Source organism: Kockovaella imperatae, assembly GCF_002102565.1.
Source record: "Kockovaella imperatae strain NRRL Y-17943 chromosome Unknown BD324scaffold_2, whole genome shotgun sequence".
NCBI lineage: Eukaryota > Fungi > Basidiomycota > Tremellomycetes > Tremellales > Cuniculitremaceae > Kockovaella > Kockovaella imperatae.
In genome coordinates this window covers 533,991-554,964 of record NW_019028942.1, presented here as the reverse complement: position 1 = coordinate 554,964, position 20,974 = coordinate 533,991, and the positions used below count along the sequence as shown (strand labels likewise).

Here is a 20,974-nt window from a genome sequence, read left to right as displayed (position 1 = left end):
CAACTATCGATCACTCAGTGAGGTTGCCACAACATTCAAGAATCACTCGAAATTGCCGCTTTAGGAAATGGATCCCATTAGCGATTACGCTGAGCAAGTCCTTTGGTAGCTCGCATTCCACTTTGTCCCTCTATCGCACTGTCCCGTTTCCATTGGTCAACAGAGATGAGTTTCAACGATCTAGAGCGAGGAGAGCCATCTCAACCGATACGGCGGAGTGGCGCTCAGTCCGGTGAGTTCCCTGATGTATTCGTCTAAGCTACCTCCGCGAGTCATCTCTCGTGGCAAGGCTTTGAACATCCCCGCTCGGCGCTTTGAGTGTCGCTTGTCTGCTCAGTCCTGACATTGTCGCTGACTGTGATCGCAGAGGAGGACAAGGTATTCACGACGGTGAAGGATTCCGTCTCCATACAGATCTTCAAGATTCAGAGCAATGTCACTGGTATTCAGAGACTGGTGGACAAGCTGGGCAGGCCGGGTGACGGTCCAGCTTTACGGACCAGCCTGTAGGTCATGCAGTTCGCTCATGTGGTGTCGAGATTGATGGAATCAAAGACACAACTTGACCGAGTCGACTCGGGATATGGTGAAGAATTCGACAGACGACGTCAAAAAGTTGGCCGCTTTTCCCGCTGGAGGACCACATGTACGTGGAGAACGGAACAGGTCATCTGTATCTGCTGATGATGACTTTTCTCCAGGCCGCACGGAAACCTATACAGGCCAAGTTGGCACGAGAATTCAGCACGGCCATACAATCCTTTCAGCGCGCTCAAAAGCTCAGTGCGGAGAAACAGAGACATAATGTGGAAGATCAGAAACGTAGGGTGGATCAGCTAGTCGAGGATGAATCAATGTGAGTGTACAGGCCAGGAAACATCGCAACATCTTTATCTGACTCGTTCGCCAGTGCCGATGAGCCAAGAGGAAGCGTAGAGTTGGGACACGTCTCTCAACAGCAATTGCAACAGCAGCAGGTCCAACAGTGCGTACTCAGCTTGAATCACGTCAACTTCGACTAGACTGACACGTTGCCACTGACAGGGTCTCCGCCCAAGAGCTAGAATTCCAAGAGACACTCATCGCTGAGCGAGAAGCGGAGATCAGAGAGATCGAGACGGGGATTCACGAGTTGAACGATATCTTCAGAGATCTAGGAACGATTGTCGAACAGCAGGGTGGTCTCATAGGTCAGTCGTTTCTCTCCTTCATTGGGGATGCTCTCCTGATTCATCTTAGATAACATCGAATCCAATATCACTTCGGTTGCTCAGAATACTTCTTCAGCAGCAGACGAGCTGACCACCGCCCATGAATATCAGCGCAAAGCTGGCAGACGGATGGTGTGTCTGTTGATCATTCTGGTGGTCGTGATCTTGGTTGTTCTCCTGGCGGTGAGTGGCCCGCGGCGCGACTTGAGCTCATGACTCTGCAGATCCTGTCGTGATCCTTGTTGTGTCTTATATAATAATATTGTACTTGGCATGATGCATCTGTGTGGCTGGTAACGAGGACACCTCGGGTACTCTGATACGATCAAACGAGATGCATGATGCTGCGAAAGGTTGCTGTGAATGATACAAATGAGGTCGCTGTGGACACTCTAGATGGCAGTGTATAGTAGTATGTGACAAAATCTAAATCTAATATACACAATTGGTGGATCAGGGAGTCGAGCTGGCTCCGCTTACAAAAGCCCGTGCAATCGAGGTTCTTTTGACGGGTCAAAGTGTCTCTGAGGCTCCTGGTTCAAGTCGATGGTTTCGAGTCCCGCCATGAGAGGTTTCGCACCAAGCCCTTGTCCGATACTAGCTTTTCGCTGCAAGAAGCTGAAACCAAGAGCCCCTTGGGTCTTGTTTCCGGGCAGCGTATTAGATCGCTGCATCATCATCGTCGGGGCCGGGGCCGGCGCATGTTGGTCTCCAGGTGCAGAAGCGACAGGACTGGTTCGTTTCAGACTTTCGATGACCGAGTCTGTGGGAGCAGTAGACGAAGACATGTTGGGTGTAGAGTGGGGACGCTGAATTGGGTCGGCAGTAGGAGAAGGTGATGATGAGGAAGGTGCTACGGTGTTGGTCATTTGTAGGGAGGATGGAAGGTTTGGATGAGTACTGGTGACGGGTGTATGGGCGGGAGTGTTATTCCCAGAAGCTGGATTTGAGGAAGGCTGAGGGACAGCTCCAAATCTAGTGAGGCTCAAGGAAGAGAGGAAAGACGGACGACGGGAGGATGAGGACTGGCTTTGGTGCTGAGAGGGGGTATTGGGGAAATCTAGGATATAGAATCAGTATGTGACTCATCGCGATTTGAACCGTCAACCGCCCACCTTCGCTCCACGACATTCGCTTTTCGAAAGGCGTTTCTCTATCTGCGCGATCGAATTCGTGTGTTCCAGAGTCAAAATGAGCCAACAATTGTTGAAGACGACCTTCAGTGAATGCGGTCCAAGGGAGGTACGGGCCAGACGTAGGAGGAGTTGCGTTGGGGGTGTTGATCTGAGATGTAGCAGCTGAAACGGATTGTTCTTTTGTAGGGATGCTTTGAGCCATCCTCAGGAGATGGATTCGGAAAGGGTGGAGCTGGAGCCGAGAGAGGTGCGTCCACGGGCAATGCTGAGGTCCCGATGAGTTGTGGTGCAATAAAGCGATAAAGATAAGCACTGTTGAGAGGCTTATCGCAGTCTTCCGTTCGGTGTCGACTTGCTGATCGTGACGGACCGTCGTCGTCTCCACGAGTGTTGTCCTAAACTACCGAAAGGGTCGTTCAGACTTGGAGCCCTGGATCGAAGGTCAGCGCGCTTGCTGCGAGATCGGCATCGACAGCTGAGAGTATCAACGGCGTAAACTGGCGATAGAGTCGAGCCCACAGACCAGCGGGTCCTTTGGTTGGTCTCGTCAAAAGGAAAGGATATCGATGAATGGGGCGGCGCGCAAAGTGGGATGGGGGTCTCAGCCCCGGTTTTTGCAGGAATGAAGGAAGATGGTAGATTTTGTCCCGCTACGACCGAGCAACGTATGGTCCACTTTGCCCCGTGATATGTGGATGATATGTGGATCAAACCAGAGGCCAATGAGGCGACGTTTGATACTTTGCCCAAACCAGGAGAACCTGACCTCTCTCTGTTTAAAGGACGGTTGACATCGACGATTCCGGTACTTTGCTCCGGTACGGACCGGAAAGTCTGCTTCTTTCGAAACGAAATCGAGGCGAGGCTATAAGTCGACACTCACCTGAGCCAGGTTGGTACAACACCTTGGGTAAGAGCTTTGGTCCTCGAGTCGATGATCGGGTCAAGGGATGCAGTGTGCAAAGCAGATGAAGTGAGACTCTGGGATGGTGTCAGTCACTGGACTATTGTTTCAATCTGACATTCTCGGCGTTCCATAAATTCTTTTTTGTTGTATTTTCTTTTCTAATCAGGCAGAACAAAAATCAAATGAAAAATCCTAATGTCTTCTAATACCGTACCGGACGGGGTTCCGTGTGGTGTGGGGCATGGTGATGAATGTTGGAGTCGACTCGAGACTGGAATCCCATATTTAGACTGGGGCACATCGGTGAGCGGGTAACAAGCTTGAGAGGAGAGATCGCTGTCAGCTGAGCTGCTCAGCTTGTCGCCACTCGAGATGACCTGGATAGACTGATCAATGGGCCAGGAGATCCTTGTCCCCCTGCCACTCACTCCACGCACCGAATCGCCACGGCCGATTAAATCCTACGGGGGAATGTGCCTGACAGCATGCAAAAACACTGGTACAAATGACAAGTGACGATGAAAATAGTTTGGCAACCCTGCGACAACTTGAACGCTGACTTGGTCTCCCAGCTCGCGCTACACCCTGCGCAGCTTCTCACTCTTCTGCATCGCATCCATCAACTTGCGCCTTTCTCTCTCGGCAAGCGGATCGACATAACTGATCCGCATGCTTTCATCCGTGGTTGTCGGTCGAGCAAGCCCTTCGACTTCCATCGAATCCTCTAAAGACATGTTGGAACTGGGTGATAGGGCAGTGACTGATGTGTAGCCGACAGTGACTGAGGACTAGGTGTATTTCTCAGCTTGTATATTCCGCAGGGAAGAATGAATGCCTCACCTTGAGCCTGGAGCCCGTGCCTGTCCGTGGTCGACGGATCTGAAGAGCCGATAAGCCGGAATCCTCCCCCGTGTTTCGACTACACTCACAGACTTTGTCCTATCCCTCGGCGTGACATCTCCTTTCGAAGCCATCTGCCTCAAAACTTCAGTCATACCAGTCCCAGGCCCAACTCCAGCTGGACTTCCGCCCACCGAAGGCGATCGCTTGGCCGCTTCAGGTGCAGTCTCCTTGATCGACCCAATGGGAGGCGCAGAGCTTGTCCGGGAAAGCTTGCTTTCCACAGTGTCGTTCTTGATCTCGAAAGCTGAAGAAGCCTTGTTCAAAGCACGTTCACGCTCTGGTCCAGGTGCAGATAATGGGAGTGATTCCGCCATCGAGTCGCTGGATCCAGCTGACCGTACCCCGCCATCCATACCATCAATATGGGTCGGCGTGAGCTTAAGCAATCGATTCTGGGAGATGACGGACATTGGCGACGACGAGGAAGGTTTGACCTCGGCGGCCTTGTTGAGAAATGCAGCCTTTGGTGTCGAGCTTTTTATGCCGGAGAAATCGAGATCCACATCGGGCGTCCCAAACATTTCCGACATAAGCGCGTTGGAAGTCCTCTGGCCCGGTGTGAGAGGGCCCACAAGCGTATGAGACTCGTGTGATTCCATAACGCCTGATTTGCCCATCGTGAACAGCCAAGAATCTTTGACGACGGGGATACCCCATTCTAGGCAAATATCCACTTTGCGAGACTTGAGGATCGGGGAGACGAGATGTGTTGTCTCTCGGGAGACTTTGAGAGAGTGTCGAGCACCTGACAATTGTGAGCTCATAGCATTTGGTTGCCACTTACCAAGAGCTCGGAGTAGACGCTTCAGATATACTGTCTCCGACGTACTGAACCCGCTGAGATGGATGTTGAAGTCATTCGCTCCACGTATCGGAAGAGTGGCAGGCAGGGGCCGAAAGACAAGATGATCATCCGGGGAGACCATGCGACGTTCGAAACAACAGCCTTCGATCCAGCATTCAGTAACGAGTGTCGGCTGGTTGGGGGAAGAGCTGATCTCGGGTCGAATTGACGAGTTCCTGGACACGGAGAATCAGTGTCCACCGCGCGAACGAATATGACTCACAATCTGACAATTATGTAGTCCACCTGAGCTCCAGCCAGTCTCTCAGTCTCCGACACTAGCATTCCACCATGTCCAACAAGAGCCTTCTCTAGACTCTCGCAATTCTCCTGGATGACATGGCTGAATCGCAGCCCGTCAAAAATACGGGGAGTAGCGATTGGGACCTCGCCTGTCTTCGGTGGATCCGCTGTCGATGCCTCTATCTGGTTCGTCGTGGACATTTGTGCCATGGTAATTTTCGACGGTCCTGCCAAGGCTGACGAAGGCGCAAACGAGCTCGTCCGAGGCATCGTCAGGACCGAAGGCTTTCGCTCCTGTTCCACTGCTCTCGAGTGATGATTCCAGCGCGTATCGTCTCGCAGCTCGTCCCTATCAACTTCGGCTACGGAAGCAGCCGCGGTCTTTGTGGAAGTGCCAACTTCAGCTCCATTAGTCTGGACCGAGAACCCTTGCTCCGTGTCGTCGTTCTCAGCGCGCTTCGTATCCATTTTGGGCTTCTTGGCGCAAGATAGGATAACAGCAGCCATTTCCCCTGCTGCTGGTCCTCCGGTAGCTCCTTTGCGTTTGCGAACGACTGCAGGCAGCTCCTCTTCTTTTTGATCCAAAGGCACAGCGTCAGCCTTAACCTCCTTAAAAGCAGTGCCGTCGAGCACATTCTCTGATGCTCGTCAGCTCCGGTGCCGCGAACGCTATCAAGTTGTGCTTTAAGCTCACCGGCTTCGACCTTCGCTTTTGGTCTAGGCTGACTGGCATCGTATTTTGCTTCTGGGAACCTCCCCCTGAACCCTACGCAGTCCCATATCCACTCTTCGTAGACAATGTTGATATCATCCGATTGGACTTTCCATTTTTTCCGTTTCCGTTGCCTGTCTAGATTCTCCTTCACGGCCCATTTTATCTTCTCCGATTGACCAGGCTCAGTCGTTCCCTTCGCAGCTATCAGGTGTGTGCATCCTCGTCCGAGATCTTTGTTATATATTCCTCCATTATCGTTGATGTACTGGACGATCTGGCGCCGTCTGTCCACTAAGTCGTGTCAACTCGAGATACCTACGCTTTTTGCCTAATGTTACTTACATGGCTCGATGCCAGACATGGCAATCGTCAGACCGATGAAAGGGAGAAGCCGGAATCGATCCATGTCGTCGTCGAGATTCACATCCTCGGCATGTATGTACCGACTGTGAGAATGCAGAACCCACTCAGGGGTCATGACCGGTATGCGATGTTCCACAGCATACTGTTTGCCGTCAGACCAAAGGTTACTGACCCTCATCGATCGACTCACCACGTATTTGGCAGAATTATGAGCAGAGGCAATGACATGCGTGACGCGAACAGTCAATGCACTCTCGACCGTACCGCCAAGCTCGCGAATAAGGCTGGACAGGTGGACCTGAGGGCGGTCTTTCAGCTGATGATTTCTCTAAGGCTTCTCACCCGACGAGCCGACCTACCTTGTCCTCTTGCCCTGTTATGGTAATGACGACATCTTGCCATGGTTTAGAGCTCTCTCCTGTCTCCACCGGGCCCGATTCATCCTCATCCTGCCCATATCCGTACGTCTCTTTCCACATATCTGGAGAAAGTTGTCTCATCTTGCGTGCTGGGTCATTCGACCCAGGCGCAGGAGCTGGTCGCAGCTTTACATTAGGCACCTTGTGGGAGAGATGCCCACGGCGAGACATTCTGCGTTCCAGCTAGAAACGTCCAGCTCTATCGATGGAGCGATGGCACACAAGTGGCTGGAGTGTGGAGTCGATGTAGATGATTATCAGTTGAATGATATTGCCAGCGCGCGTCGTCTTTTTTGACTTTTCAATTTTCATAAAAACGCGTACACCTTCTTTAACTGGATGCCACGTGGGATCGTCCGAGGTCCCATGGCGTGAATGAGCAGCGAGCTTTGAGGCCATGGCATGCATGGATGGACTTGGAAAGTTGTCAGTGGGCTAGAGTGTGACTTATTTGAATTTTGAAGAGTCTTAGAACATGAATGTGACTTTCGGAAGGGGCTATGACTGCAGCAAACGTCGGCGGAGGTAGATCGAGTCCCGGCTGGACAATTATTAACGAGGAAATGAATCCTGAATGCCATGCATGAAATGTCCTCATTGTCTGCGATACACGATCAGTATGTCAGCGCTTCAGAGTGCTCTGAGGATTTTGACTCGACCCTGCTCTTCATCCTTCGCCTCGTTGCTATTGAGACGATCTGCCAATGCCAGCCGTCGTCCATTCGCTAGCGTAGGGGAGTCTCAGCACAATGAGCAGGAACGCAAACCTCAATTGTTGGCGGTCAGTGAAGCTACTTCACCCGCTCGCTTGTCCTGATTTTCCTCTCAATCTTAGCCCCGAGGATTCGTCTCGGAGTCTACGGACCCTTGGTTCAACCTATCATACGAGGACTGGTAAGTTCTGAGAGGATCTGGTCGACTTTGCTTGATCATCCGCCAGGCTGCTGAGGAACACGCCGCACGATGAGCCGACCTTGTTTGTATATCGGAACAAGCCTTGCGTCGTCATAGGCAGGAATCAAGTGCGTTCGTTTCTTCTGCCACATTGCGTCGATCATTGAGCTGGTCATCGAACCAGAATCCATGGAAAGAGAGTACACCCCAGTGGCTCAGAGAACAAGATATACCTCTCATCCGTCGTCGATCAGGAGGAGGAACAGTGTTTCACGTGAGCAGAATCTCTGACGTTGACATCGCGAAAGTCGTCTGAGCCAACGTCACCAGGATCTAGGCAATGTCAACTTCTCCATCATGTTACCTCGACTACTGTTCACTCGAAATCAGGGTGCAGAGCTCGTCGCCAAGGCTGTCCGCGATCGATTGGGCATATCCAGCTGTACAGTGAACGACAGGAACGACGTGATCATCCGGACGACCGAAAGAGATCTCAAGGTGAGAATGGGCTGGAGGAACGCTACACAGATCAAGTGGCTGATGATGAGACTTGTTTCAAAGGTTTCAGGTTCAGCGTACAAGATCATTCAGCATCGAGCGTATCACCATGGCACGATGCTCATTTCGTCAGATCTGTCCAATTTGGGACAAGCTCTCCGATCAAACTCTGTGGGTGCAGCGGTCCGGCAGAAGTTCATCATCAATTGAACAACTTCGCTTACGCCGCTACAGCCTCAGATGGAGACCAAAGGCATCCCATCTTTCCGATCGCCAGTCACAACCCTCAACTCCCATCTGTCTTCTGGACAACATCCAATCACCCCGGAAGACTTTATCACAGCCGTCACGCAAGAGTTTTCAGCGGTCTATACTGGCTCTGAGGAGAGCATGGTAGTGCAACAAGTATCCGAGGATCAAATGAATGAACCAAACGTTCTGCGGGGGGTAGAAGAGCTCAAATCTTGGGATTGGACGTATGGTCAAACGCCGGAATTTACCAACCTCATAGAGTCGCACATTGGTGATAATCAGTTGGTGAGCTGCTACAGGGGAGATGTAGTTCATTCTCATTCCTTTTCAGACGGCGAAGATCGCTTCGAGAAAGGCTTTGATCACGGATATCGCTTTGACATGGTCAGAAGCGACGGGATCCGCCGACCGAGTTCTCAGACAAGTCGAGGAGCGATTGCTGGGCGCCCATTACGAGTCACTCCTCATAGACTCGGATTGGTCGTCTTTAGAGTCTTCCAATGACCGACAGCTGGCCGAGCAGATACTGGCATCACTAAGGGAAGCAATGTGATGAAAGGCTTGAGAGAGGAAGTTTCTGCGACTGGCTCAAGGCGCGCAATTTTATACAATCGTTAATCGTGCCTTTCATATATAGCATCATTACAAGATCTGTATGCCCAGTATCTGTCACTACGACCACAAATCTTTGGCTATCGCAGTGTCAAAAGTAGGGCATTTTCGCGTTCGATCTAGGTCAGAACCCTCCGTGTAACCTGCGTGGGCTACAATGGAGGGGTGGACTGGGCAGACTTGAAACGGAAGACGACCAGACTCGTCCTTCAAGATGCAGCGTCGTTGACCGGGATTTTGGCGGTGAGCTCAAGGCGGGGTTCGCGGATCTGGTCGATGCGCTGTCGCGTCATCGTCTAATGAAGACCAATAGACTAGGAGATCATCAGCAGATTGTCTCGGTACGCTACGACCTACCATGCCGACGATCGCCCATCAATTCCTGCCTCCCGACAGCAGATCCCCTAAACGCCTAATGCCCAACTGGAACCTTCGACTGTTCCTCAACCAGTCCTCCTGAATGTCCTCAGGACCAGCCGCGAATATCTTCTCGCTCGTGAAGGGGGCGTTGATGATCTTCTCGTTCCTTGGCGGAAGTTCGTCAGTGGATGCCTGCTGCGTGGCCGCAGCTGAGCCAAGAAGCTGGCCATGGACTGATTCAGTCCGCGAAGCCGGGCGAGCCTTGAACGACGAAGGGAGCGATAGGAACGGATTATTGACAGCTGTCATTATCAGATGATGGACCGCTCGGAAGATCTAGGGTAGGGACGTGAGCTGCAGCGAGGCATGAATTGCATCGCGCGTCCTTACCGAGATGATATCCCCATCTTTGATCATCGCGTCGACGAGAGCTACGGAGAGAATCATTCGCAGCTTTGTCGTTGTCTGGAAACCATAGCTGCACCCCCAAAGGTCAGTCTAGTCCCATTTTTGGCCAGCTTTGAGACACATACAATGCCATATCCTCCATACAGAACAACAGGCCCAGGTACGAGTCAGCGGGTTTTGTTGGCGTTGAAGTCATCACGACTGATTGTGATGGTCAGCCATGGGTCTCATGATCGCCTTGACTCACTTCTCTCTTCCATGACATCGATAGCTGCGTGTGCGAGATGATAGTGCCTCAGCTCATCTTCTCTGCCTGTGAACGAGTGGACATAGAGAGGTGCATTTGTCGGAGTAAGGATCGCCAGGGAGGTCAAATGAAGGGGCACGAGCGGGAGCGATGCTCGTGTATCCATGCTGAGAAGAAGGGAGGAGCTTGAATCGATGGAGGCAGTGGTTCCGACACGCAAGCTCGCTGCGACGCTTACAGATGTGACAGGTTTTGAAGGGAATAAGAAGTAGAGACGAGTTATTACCCATCTCTCGGAATTCCGTTTATCCCGTTCGTTGTCATTAAAACCAACACTCTCTCTACCTCTTTGTCGTTCTCTGTCACTGCTTTTGGCGCCAAAGCAACAGTCATGACAACCCTAGATCCATCTCACAATATCTTTCGCGACCCCTCTGGCCGACACGCTCAAGCCGTGCATCGAGCAGACGATATACCCCTCGATGAGAAACGAGCTGGAATTATAGACGGGGATTCAGAGGACGAAGTGGATGATCTCTCTATCGATGATCGATTACCTGCTCGTGTCAATGCTGAGAGAAAGGCTAAGCGAGATGCTAGGAGAAGGGTCAGAGGAGCTATGCCTCCAATGCCTGATCTGAGATACGAGCAGGTTCGTTACTCAACGGAGAATATTGTTCTCCTCATTCCGCTGATCACTTCAAACTCAGTCGTATCTTTTATCCATCCGCCCTTTTCTCTCTCCTTCGACGACTGCCTCTTCTTCACGCACCAAGAGCACGGCGGATGCATCACAAGCCACCACTTCTCTGGTGCAATCAGCGGACAACGATGCGGTATTCGGTTGGGATAAACGTTGGCGAGTGGATTGGTCAATGGTTATCTATGTCACTATCCGGGATCAGGTGGGTTCTCTGCTCATCTATGGATCGACAATCGTTGTTTTATTGACCACTCTCCACGTAGCTGTTCTCTCCTTTGATTCAAGGTGCTTTATGGGGCTGGGGAACTCTGTTTTTGGCCGCTACAGCAACATCCATCAGAGCTGCATTATACCCCGCTTCCCACATCCTACAGAACAGAGTCACTCTTCAGTCTGACCCTCAGGCTTCTGGACTTATGGGTGATCTGAGATCGGGAGCCGGTCGAAAAGGAGAAGAGAGTGGGTGGTGGAGACGCTGGGTGAGCAGTTGGGGAGGAGGTGTTGAAACTGCGACGGTCGGCTAGAGTTGTTTCTCTCGATGGTGACTGAGTAAGACACGCAATATATCATGTAGCATCTATCACGAAGCTCTCGCCGTCACTTAAGCCTTGACCGGTCCATCACACGTCATTGGCTCTGCTTCTTTGGCTTTCTCGGCGGCGCTAGGGGGGTTGTATTCTGCTCCGATAGCTTTGGCGAGGTGAATCAGATCGGTATGGTCAGCAGTATTCTGCATCCGGTGAAAGAAGGAGCATCTTTCGTCTACTCCATTGGGTCAGCGATGGAATGAATACCTACAATTCAACAGCGCTTGTCTTCAACTTACCGGCTTCCAATACGACTTCTCCGCCATTCTGTGCGATGGGGCCATGAGAATTCAGATGATCGATCCGTTTCAAGGCCACTTTGAGCCCCGTAAACACCCTCTGAACACTCGACCCAAGGTCTGATGTATATTCTTTGGGATTATCAGGATCCTCAGGTTTCAATTTGGCTGTAAAGTCGAATAGCTTGTACAGTGAGAGCGAAGGATTGGCGTAAATTGGGTAAATGTCCGAAGAGCCTGATTTGTATGCCTTGATTGGAGCATAGCCACCGCATCCGATGACGATGACTAGCCGAAATCAGATCAGGTTGAGATCCTAGCGTCTTCGACTTACCAGAAGTCCCTTCTGGAAGGTTGGACGGCGGTATCTGAGCTGCTAACCTCTTAATGTATGTCTGACAAACGATACACCCTAGAAAAGACGAGATCAACCAACCACTCAAGTCCACGAGCCATATACCACTCACACCAATGACGGATGAAGATCACTACCACTCGCTTGCCCCTGGTCAATTCTCCAAAAGTCGTCCGGTGGCCATCCTCATCGAAGAGCTCCGACGATTGAGCTTCGACGAGTTGCTCCGGTGTTGGTGGGCGGTCGAGATCGGCACTGCTGCGGCTCGACGACATGATTTCACACGTACTTACACGCTTCAGGCAGGGTAGGTCAGGCAGGGCAGGCCAGATCCAATGATCTGAAGCTGATGTTGACAAGCTGTATGGACTACACCTGAGATCCTATCGTCTCAGACCAAAACAACCAAAAAATGCGGACAATCGTTCGATCGATTTGCGTCATCCTTGTCATTTGCCGCCGCCGCCGGAAACATTATTTTATTAGACGTGCTCTGATGAGCCGGATTCGACCGATCGGAACATTGACATGGACGACCTGACTATGAACAATACATGGGATTGAGCAGCTCGCTCCTGAAGTACAACATTGCCCTCTGGATCGATCTCACGCCACGGCCTTGCGTATCAACTTCTCTCGATCTGATTCACCCGGTTTGACACCGAATTCCTCCACCTTGATCTCTTCGGCACCTTTATACCGTCTTTTGATCTCTCCACGTAGCATGATACCCAGTCCTCTCGCTCCACGTCCGATGGTGTGGAAAGTATCAATATCAGTCGAAGGATATTTGTACAATCTTGAGAGCGTCTTGTGCCACCTCAATTGTTCGGTCAAATGGGGTAGCAGGGATGAGCGGATAGAACCCATCTGTGCAATACATCAGCGTGCAGCCAGGGCAAGGCAATGGGTGCGCTTTGCTTACCGGATGAGTCGCCATGGGATCCAGGATGATGGGTCCGACTGTGCCAGCATGCATCTGCGCGTCATGAGGATCAGGGTCACGAAAGTGGCACAGCGACAACGTTTCTCTGAACTTGGGGATCGCATGCTCCATCAGACGAGTGTGGTAAGGGCAGCTGACGTTGCACCATCAGAACCGGGACATGACAACTTTCGGTTTGACATACGGTTGAGGGATGTCAATGACTGGATTTGCCAATCCCATGACCTCGAGCCGCTCTATAGCGTCCAGCACCGCCATCTGCGTGCCCTGAACAGGCGCATGAATTCACTGTTGAGAAGAGAAGTTGGCAACTCACCGATAGGACCAGGATTTTGCTGGAGTTGATGATCGCAGGCGCTGCCCATTCTTCCCCTCCCTTGTCCCACCACCCTTTCTGCATTCCGTGGACCTCATCTAATATTAACTGCATCGCCCTCTTTCGCTCTGCAGATGAGTCGGGAGATTCAGCATCCTCGTCCGAATTGACGTGTGGCACAGTGTACGAGGGTCCCGAGAGAGAATGAAATTGCCTGGCGGACATGACGGTGCTGAGAAATTTGGGCTTGAGGTGGGGTAACGACGAAGGTGAGGGTGATAAGGACGCGTACATCATCTGAGTGGGATCAGCCTAGGTATCAAAGACGAACTGATGCTTACCGCTAGGCGTACGCCGGTAGGCAAGTCCAATCTGTCCGCTGCAACGAGAGCAGTGAGTGTGCCGATAAATCCGTGACCAGCGAGATACATAGTTCCGCGGGGTAAGAGAGAGCTTGACCCTGCAGTCTCCTGTGGGACCAAATCAGAGCTGTCCAGGTTTTCACAAAATTGCCCTCACCTGAGCACTTGCGAGAATGGCAATAGACGATGTCAAGATGAAAGCGGCAGTGACATCCGCCCGCCGCATCAACTCATCCTGAGTCAATGTCAGCTCAGTCCTGACTTGCGCGCAGGCCAACAAACCAAGCTTCTCCCTTCAACCCAACCTCGCAACCAACCCCTGATGCCGATACCGCCCCTAAGAGCATCCGCAAACTCTTCCATGCCTTTCGGCCAATACCCTATGGTCGCATCGGGATTGAGAAGTGCTTCGGAAGCCGACTCCCAGATCTGTAGGGAGCTTTGGGTGGGCGAATAAGGGGTGTGAGGATATGAGCCCTGATCTTGAGCTTCAGCTAATGTGGATATGCTGACACGATTCATAGCACACGACTTACCAGACCAGCAAAAAGCAATGCTTTACCCTTGCCTGAGCCGTCTTGTATCATGTTAAATGAAGATGCACGCTTCAGCCATGATCGCCAATCAGCATCTTGGGTCGTCGAAGTGCTAGAGGTTGAAGCATTCCGCCTGGGATCTCGATTTGGTGCTTCGCGGTTCAATGCACTCTTGCTGGACGCTCTCGACAGCCTGGATGGTCCCGCCAGACATGGAGACGATATAAGGCCCACGTGAAGCCTGGGCATCGCTATGCTTGGCCTGTACAAGACCCAAGTTGTACAATGAGACGGTGATTGACATGGAATTTAAGTGAGTCGCCGAGTCGGAACGGCGCTTGTCGCTGCATCCGGAAATGATCACGTGATTTTGATGTCCGTGAACCAGGGAGGCGAGTCTCCATTTAAGCATAAAGTATACAGAAGATCATCCATTCCGTTGAATGTATTCCTCATACCACGATATCATTCGCCATGTGCAGTCAGATGTTGGGTGCGTCCAGCCCTCACAGACATCATGGACTGCCATGATGTGATAGTAAGTCATTGTAGGTGTTCGATTCACTGTAGGTGTTCGATACGCTTGAATGAGCCGTCGGCATCAAGCATTTCAGCTCCATGAGATCTCCGTGGCAATGACCGTCATCCTCGATCGGCTCAATGTAGACCTTGCCATCAATTGTGGTGCAGCGTGTCGACTAAACGGACTGGATGAGCTCGTCTATGATGTTGAGATCGCTGTTGAACTCTGGCCCGAATGTATCTGAGACCTAAAGCGAACCCTGACCTGCGATATTCCAGCGTTTGCCTAACGCGGTCCGTCTTAGCTACGGAGAACGGCACCATTAGAGCAAAACTACTGCCGAGTAACCCTCAACGCGGCATTTTTCCGGACCCTCCGTACCTTGCTATGGTCGCCATTCGACTGTGGAGTAGGCCGGTACCGGTCTTGGACCTGTTTCCTGTGATCAGTGGGGAATCTTTGCAGATGAGAAGGACGATTATCTTGGAGATCGAGCTAGGGGTGATGTCTCGACCCGAGTCATTGAGCAAACTAAACGACGATCTAAGAAACGTTACCTCTTCTGTGCACTGGTCGATACCGGCCAGATGAAGCATGTGTTCGATGAATACACAGTCACCGAACGCTCAATCATCAGGAGAAGTTTGGAGACGTCGGCCGCTCGACATCAACAGCTCAACGTCTTCACCGCTGCTTTTCCCCCGCTTCTTCCCCCCCAAGGACTCTCGGGGCTCTCGTCGCCGATACTAAGTAGATGTCACCCTCTCAACACCTATCTCAACTGCATAAGAAGCCTCCTGTAAGGTTTCCATGGTCCTATGCAATGCGCCTCAATCCTCTGGAGTTCTCGTTACGTCATCCCTCCAAGCCGGGCTCCGGTTCGCCGGGAAAGTCTTATGAAGCCGGCTTTGAAGGGATGCATTCAATGCTTTGCATGGCTTGTTCATCTTCAGCGGCTCACGAGATCAGTCGGGCGGCGATACCGTAGCATAAACACATCGAACCACCGCTAAGTGGCTCAGATAAGTGCCAGAGTTAGGGGCTTTCAATCTGCGACCCTCTAGCATCTGTCGAGGTGTCATGGACCTCATCCAGTACAAAGTGTAGGGCGCAGCTGGACGACATGAGATCCTCAGACTAACTTGACATAGGACTGGGACAGTCCAGGTAGGTTCTGCGAGACAGAGTTTTCTGGCGCAGGACTCATGCTGCTCCACCATCAGGGCGTCTTTTTCCGTCAGACTACACAGAAAGAGTGAGTTCTGGCTCATTTTCATCCTCTTGATCGGCAGCGAGCTGACTCGCAAAGCTAGGGCAAACAAACTTGGTCTGAGAGGATGGTGCCATAATCACCCAGATTCAAGTGTGGAGGGTATGGCAGCAGGACCAACGGAGAAGATCAGAGAATTGTGAGTCGTAGAAATCACCGACGACCACTGGCACTCGTTGATGATGACTCTCTCAGCCAGGCGTATCTCAAAAAGGGCCCCTCTCAAGCTCAGGTAACAGGTGTGGAGATCATTTCTGCCCAGTCCAACGTCAGTGAAGAGGAGGTACGGAGAGCATTGGGATCGGACAAGGCCGGATATGAAGTGAGACATTATAGAGGATGAGGCGCGTTGCGATACGGTCGCGTGATGAGCAGTGAGTGAGCGAGACGGGGTATCAGTGGGACCTCAACAACCTTGGAACCTGCCATGCCATGCCATGCATCGTCCATGACCTCGATTGAATGATCCGCCGCTGCCGCGACCGCCGCCGCCGCTCTTTCTCCGGACTTTTTGCTTGTTTCTTTTTTTTTTGTTTACCACCATCCATCGATCCATATCGTCCACTTGGCTTCAGCTAATAATAAAAGCTAGTCGAGACCTGCAGGAGTCGAGGATGATTGCAGAGACGACACTTGCCTCTGCTGGATGATGACACTCCTGAACGCTGACGACGATCATCTTGAGAACCCTACATCATCAACAGCGGATGCCACACCTAGACCTGGAATTCTTCGTCAACGGCTCATCCAGTCCGCTTCAGCATGATGAACTCGTCCGGGCACAATCATTCCTCATCGACTCGTCTTCCCGTCGTCACAGCCAAAGGACACGCTCGGCATTCCTCCTACAACCATACCCATCTTAGATCCTCACCAACTTATCGCCCTGCTCCACCACCTCCGACAGATGTCACACCGACAAGAAGGCCACCTCCCCCCACTTCCTTTAGTCAGAACAATGTCCCATCATACCCGAACGTTTCTCCTAGTGCAGCTGGTCCTTCCCGCCCTATGAACGCCCGCGTGTCCTCTGCTCCTACCAGAGCTTTACCTGATCCTCCAGCGCCCTTCCCTAACCCATTCTCGACTCCATCACCATCTTCCAAATCGGCGATGCAGAAACTTCGGCCTTGGAGTATGGCGGCGGATAGAACGACCTCGGGGAATTCGCGTTGGAGTGATCGGTCCAGCGGCTCAACATCCGATCAAGACAGGAACAGGGCAAGCGGTTCGCCTTCGCCTGCTGAATACTCTAATGGCGATTCATCCGATGCTCAAGATCTTACTGTCAAACTCGGCAAAGGATTTGCTCAGCTCGACATGCTGGATACGGATAATCCACGGTCCGACAAGGGATGGCCTTGGACCAAGCCCAAGCGCGGCAACAATGATAGCGGTGTCACGGACGGTCTCCGCCCAAGATCACATCACTGGGGTAACGACTATGGAGACGTGGATACAGACGACGACACTCAGCCAGATGCGTATAGCTGGATTGACCCAAGTCTAGTCGGAAGAGAAAAGCTGCGAGTCACGGTGAGCTCGGTGATGCGAAATCATTCCACGTCCTTTGCTGATTCATCTCAGCCCACTCGAAAGTCGACGAGGTCGACGCAGTCAGCGCCAAGCAGTCCAGCTACGACCGTCTCTCGTACCATCATCGACGCCTCGCGGGAACCTTTGCCGGATCCATCTACCCCAAAGACCAAGGTGGGTAGTTTTCCTTCTCTTCCTCAGGGCAAAACCACTTATAATGATCTCCGTCAGGGTACGCACATCGACCCAACTGCATCTTACAATCTCCTTCTGGCCTTTCAATCTTCGACCTCTTCCTCAGGCCACGACACGTCCGTGATTTCCCCCAAGTTGTTTCCTCTCGCCTCTCCCTCAGCATCAAGCGATCACATACAACTGATCAAGGCTGATCCAGAATGGCACGAGCTCGTAGGATCATCATTCTTCGAAAGCTTGGGCAGCGCAGAGGTCAGGCGACAAGGGCTATGGTGGGAACTAGTCAAGGGAGAAGTGGAGTACGTCAGAGATCTCAGGACAGTCTGCGATGTGAGTCATGTTGCAATACTAACTCGCTATGCTGATCTGTCGTCACAGTCATTCATCAAACCCTTGAGAGACCGCGCTCAACCACTCATCAAGCCGGAATCGCGCCTGCAATTTTTCATTGATGAAGTCTTTAGCTGTGCACCAGCTCTCAGAGAAGCTCATGAAAGATTGCTTTTGAAACTGCTCGAGCGACAGAGGTATGAATGGCCTCTGGTGAGTGGCACAGCGCCGGGGCAGAAAGACTGACTCTGATAGCTCACATCTGGGACCGATCTTTTACTTCAACACTTTCTCGAGCATGTCAGTTTGTACGAACAAGTGAGCGACTGACACTTATGAAAAGTCGCCTGAAGACCACTAAGTATGTCTGCAGTACATGAAGAACTATCCGTTCGCCGAGGCGAGAGTGCGACGAGAGAAGGCCAAGAATCCCGGATTCAGGAACTTTCTCGAGGTTCGCAACACAACACAACTTACTCGGAAGCGCGATCTGGTGGGTGGTTTGAATCCAATGACCGAGCAGCACTAACGGGACGCAGTCGGTCTTTCTATCTCGACCGATCACAAGATTGCCTCGATTGCTCCTTCTCCTCGAGGCGCTGCTGAGGATCACGCCTGAGGATCATCCAGATCACGAGGAGATACCGACTGTCTCTGCAATATTGACGGGAGCCCTGAAAGCCAGCCAGGTGAGAGCCGCAAACCTTGTTCTACTGCGCTAGCTGACGAATGACTAAGCCTGGCATCGAAAGTGCCGAGGCTAAGATCAGGCTTTGGAATGTTGCCGAGCGGATGATGTTCAGAAAAGGAGAGATTGTGGTATATTCGATCCCTTGATTTCCTTGAAACGAACCTCACGCTCTGCAGGAACTGGACATCGGTGATCCGAAGCGGACTTTAGTGTACGCCGGTCACGTCTTCCGTCGTGTCAGAACAGAGACAAATTGGCATGGATGGTGAGGCTGCCGATCCAGCTGATATTCGAGCCAAGCTTACGCCATCGACAGGCAAGATCTCCATGCTTTCCTCCTTGACAATTACTTCATACTCACTCGAGATGAAGAGGGCGGCAAATACGTCGTCGTATCTAGGGTGAGTGACTACGCTCTTCGGATATTATTCACCCTCTACAGCCTATTCATCTGGATTTTCTGACTCTGGAAACCGCGGACGGTGTCCCAGAACGTCGATACGATTATCTGAACACTGTCAGGCGACACGCTCGATCTGCAAGGTAAGGCAATCGAACTCCTAGAGAACGTTGCTGAAGTGCAACAGTAATCAAGCAGTGGAGCGATCTGAGAGGTTGATGTATCCGTTTACCGTCTCGTCTGAAGCTAGACCGAGCAATCATAGCTACACTCTGTGTACCGCGTGAGTGACCTTGATCATCGGCGCTTTTGACTATCCTGACGTATATTAGGACTGCGAATGCTCGGTTAGTTGCTAAAAGAGGCTCCTATCCGAGTTCTGACATACTTCTAGCGCTCAGTGGAAGGAGAAGATCGAGAACGCGAAGGCTTTAAGAGCTTTCGACGCAGAAAGCAATCGTGTAGGCCTGTCGTGTCCAGTGATGAGCCCATCTGATAGACACCATTCAGCTATTCGCGATTCACAGCATCTTCATACCTCCAGAGATCGCAGATCCGATCCTCGCGGCGGACACTTTCAAGTGGTTGGGGCGCGAAACCATCTGCGTCGCAACGATGCGAAGTCTGTGGTTCGGTTGGCGCAGGGACTCACGATGTGAGTCAATCTTTGAACCCTGGACAGCGGTTCATGATACTATACAGCATACCGAGAATTAATCCGCTTTTCATCGGGTTTCATCACGTCGGTCTCGGTGGTCCCGGAATTCGGATGGCTCCTCGTCCTTATATCTGGTTCCCTTATCGCATATAGCTTGAATGAGCTGGTTCCAACTCATGAACCATTAACTTGGCAGACCAAGAGTCGTGGCGGCGGGTACGATCTCAGTGCGCATGAGCAGCCAACAGCTTTTGTGCGTGTTGGTGTCACTAAAGGTCGGACAATGGGTGAGTAAGGTGGGAAAAGATGTTTTTCCTCGCTGATCATGTTGACTAGTGGTTCACGTAGCGTATGCCAAGTGAGCTGAGCGTCGGTCAAGCGCTGGTGCATACGACTGACCGTCCTGTTCGTCTCCAGAAACTCACATCAGACGCATATCTCATTCGAAGAACCACTGCTCGCCTCCAATCCCGATCGATCATATGCCACTACCCCTTTTCGTCGTTTCGCAGCTCTCACGATCCCAGGCTTTGCGACTGATCTCTCCTTCTTCAAACAGACAGTAGCAATCGTCACCGAAAAGGGCTTTGTCATTGCGGAGGCTGGGAACCCGACATTCAATGCTATCCCAACTTTTCCCCTCGCTGTACAGGGCAACTCTCACCTTATGAGAGTCTTGGGCAGTGGGAAACCAATGGCAATGTATCAAGTGGCGGAGAATGAATTTGCGTTGGTATACGACTGGGGAGCGTCCTTTGTGACAAAGTGTAAGTGTGCAGGTCTCGATCCCACATAACAGAGGGTCTTCACTGGTGCTAAAACGCCCCCGACAGATGGGGAGATCGCTCGTGACGGCTCTTTCATTCGGTGGAACGTGACTCCGTCCTACGTCGCCTTCAGACCTCCTTACCTATTGCTTTTCGAAGAAACAGGAGGCAGGGCCGAAGTGCGAGAAGTCGGGAATGGGAGAATGTGCGAAGTCGTGCGGGAGAGAGGGATGCAGGCTCTCAGATTGAGTCGGGCAGATCAAGACATGCTAGCTATATGCCCTAAGGGTCTCTTGGAGATTGTCGAGGTGAGCGCTTCAAGAAAGCCGCTTCGCCGCAATTGTTGACGGAGACGGTAGACGTTTGCACTTCCTGCTGTTGCGTAAGCTTGCTTGGGAGGATCCTGGTACATCTGTTGTAGCGATACATCGTACATTGTATTTCCAAACTTAGATATCTAGTCATACACGATCTTTTAGAAATTTGTGCTGTAACAGCAAACAGTTGACACACTAGCAAGAGCCAGATGTATCATAATTTCCGGGGGT

General features: G+C 51.7%; 10 protein-coding genes across 10 annotated transcripts; 5 read left to right on the top strand and 5 right to left on the bottom strand.

Annotated features, from left to right (window-relative positions):
* The first annotated feature begins 115 nt into the window (after positions 1-115).
* BD324DRAFT_614929 (putative t-SNARE) lies at positions 116-1,532 on the top strand. Its single transcript, XM_022014664.1, has 8 exons — positions 116-232; positions 368-506; positions 556-646; positions 702-856; positions 911-985; positions 1,045-1,190; positions 1,240-1,394; positions 1,436-1,532. Exons 1-8 carry the CDS (start codon positions 166-168, stop codon positions 1,445-1,447), a joined length of 840 nt encoding a protein of 279 aa, XP_021873556.1. The 5' UTR covers positions 116-165; the 3' UTR covers positions 1,448-1,532.
* Positions 1,533-1,586: 54 nt separating this feature from the next.
* BD324DRAFT_233497 (hypothetical protein) lies at positions 1,587-2,748 on the bottom strand. Its single transcript, XM_022012238.1, has 2 exons — positions 2,327-2,748; positions 1,587-2,271 (listed from the first exon to the last, which is right to left on the bottom strand). The coding sequence occupies exons 1-2, from the start codon at positions 2,547-2,549 to the stop codon at positions 1,688-1,690; spliced, it is 807 nt and encodes a 268-aa protein (XP_021873555.1). The 5' UTR covers positions 2,550-2,748; the 3' UTR covers positions 1,587-1,687.
* Positions 2,749-4,018: 1,270 nt separating this feature from the next.
* BD324DRAFT_233372 (hypothetical protein) lies at positions 4,019-7,013 on the bottom strand. Its single transcript, XM_022012237.1, has 8 exons — positions 6,682-7,013; positions 6,513-6,620; positions 6,302-6,464; positions 5,939-6,250; positions 5,225-5,882; positions 4,942-5,177; positions 4,184-4,902; positions 4,019-4,133 (listed from the first exon to the last, which is right to left on the bottom strand). The coding sequence occupies exons 1-8, from the start codon at positions 6,910-6,912 to the stop codon at positions 4,056-4,058; spliced, it is 2,505 nt and encodes an 834-aa protein (XP_021873554.1). The 5' UTR covers positions 6,913-7,013; the 3' UTR covers positions 4,019-4,055.
* Positions 7,014-7,330: 317 nt separating this feature from the next.
* BD324DRAFT_614915 (hypothetical protein) lies at positions 7,331-8,991 on the top strand. Its single transcript, XM_022014663.1, has 8 exons — positions 7,331-7,522; positions 7,577-7,635; positions 7,682-7,763; positions 7,820-7,909; positions 7,966-8,133; positions 8,197-8,304; positions 8,368-8,670; positions 8,717-8,991. Exons 1-8 carry the CDS (start codon positions 7,361-7,363, stop codon positions 8,936-8,938), a joined length of 1,194 nt encoding a protein of 397 aa, XP_021873553.1. The 5' UTR covers positions 7,331-7,360; the 3' UTR covers positions 8,939-8,991.
* BD324DRAFT_614911 (Sedlin, N-terminal conserved region-domain-containing protein) lies at positions 8,992-10,281 on the bottom strand. Its single transcript, XM_022014662.1, has 4 exons — positions 10,013-10,281; positions 9,891-9,966; positions 9,748-9,835; positions 8,992-9,693 (listed from the first exon to the last, which is right to left on the bottom strand). Exons 1-4 carry the CDS (start codon positions 10,176-10,178, stop codon positions 9,373-9,375), a joined length of 651 nt encoding a protein of 216 aa, XP_021873552.1. The 5' UTR covers positions 10,179-10,281; the 3' UTR covers positions 8,992-9,372.
* A 38-nt stretch (positions 10,282-10,319) lies between these two features.
* Positions 10,320-11,466, top strand: BD324DRAFT_233199 (hypothetical protein). Its single transcript, XM_022012236.1, has 3 exons — positions 10,320-10,664; positions 10,723-10,917; positions 10,979-11,466. The coding sequence occupies exons 1-3, from the start codon at positions 10,404-10,406 to the stop codon at positions 11,237-11,239; spliced, it is 717 nt and encodes a 238-aa protein (XP_021873551.1). The 5' UTR covers positions 10,320-10,403; the 3' UTR covers positions 11,240-11,466.
* BD324DRAFT_648394 (hypothetical protein) lies at positions 11,317-12,171 on the bottom strand (the record flags this gene model as incomplete). Its single annotated transcript, XM_022017833.1, has 4 exons — positions 11,317-11,477; positions 11,542-11,829; positions 11,876-11,953; positions 12,009-12,171. The coding sequence occupies 4 exons, from the start codon at positions 12,169-12,171 to the stop codon at positions 11,317-11,319; spliced, it is 690 nt and encodes a 229-aa protein (XP_021873550.1).
* A 152-nt stretch (positions 12,172-12,323) lies between these two features.
* On the bottom strand, positions 12,324-14,446 carry BD324DRAFT_614903 (hypothetical protein). Its single transcript, XM_022014661.1, has 8 exons — positions 14,057-14,446; positions 13,803-13,997; positions 13,678-13,755; positions 13,500-13,628; positions 13,159-13,455; positions 13,027-13,109; positions 12,822-12,975; positions 12,324-12,766 (listed from the first exon to the last, which is right to left on the bottom strand). Exons 1-8 carry the CDS (start codon positions 14,303-14,305, stop codon positions 12,503-12,505), a joined length of 1,449 nt encoding a protein of 482 aa, XP_021873549.1. The 5' UTR covers positions 14,306-14,446; the 3' UTR covers positions 12,324-12,502.
* A 1,054-nt stretch (positions 14,447-15,500) lies between these two features.
* On the top strand, positions 15,501-16,307 carry BD324DRAFT_614900 (Acylphosphatase-like domain-containing protein). Its single transcript, XM_022014660.1, has 3 exons — positions 15,501-15,834; positions 15,893-15,988; positions 16,045-16,307. Exons 1-3 carry the CDS (start codon positions 15,785-15,787, stop codon positions 16,190-16,192), a joined length of 294 nt encoding a protein of 97 aa, XP_021873548.1. The 5' UTR covers positions 15,501-15,784; the 3' UTR covers positions 16,193-16,307.
* Positions 16,308-16,393: 86 nt separating this feature from the next.
* BD324DRAFT_614892 (hypothetical protein) lies at positions 16,394-20,972 on the top strand. The gene is made up of 18 exons (XM_022014659.1): positions 16,394-17,559; positions 17,617-18,123; positions 18,166-18,228; positions 18,284-18,403; positions 18,450-18,599; positions 18,649-18,729; positions 18,778-18,866; positions 18,918-19,002; positions 19,044-19,144; positions 19,189-19,284; positions 19,334-19,348; positions 19,396-19,462; positions 19,512-19,656; positions 19,704-19,946; positions 19,996-20,017; positions 20,077-20,426; positions 20,493-20,734; positions 20,786-20,972. Exons 1-18 carry the CDS (start codon positions 16,612-16,614, stop codon positions 20,810-20,812), a joined length of 3,351 nt encoding a protein of 1,116 aa, XP_021873547.1. The 5' UTR covers positions 16,394-16,611; the 3' UTR covers positions 20,813-20,972.
* Positions 20,973-20,974: the final 2 nt, after the last annotated feature.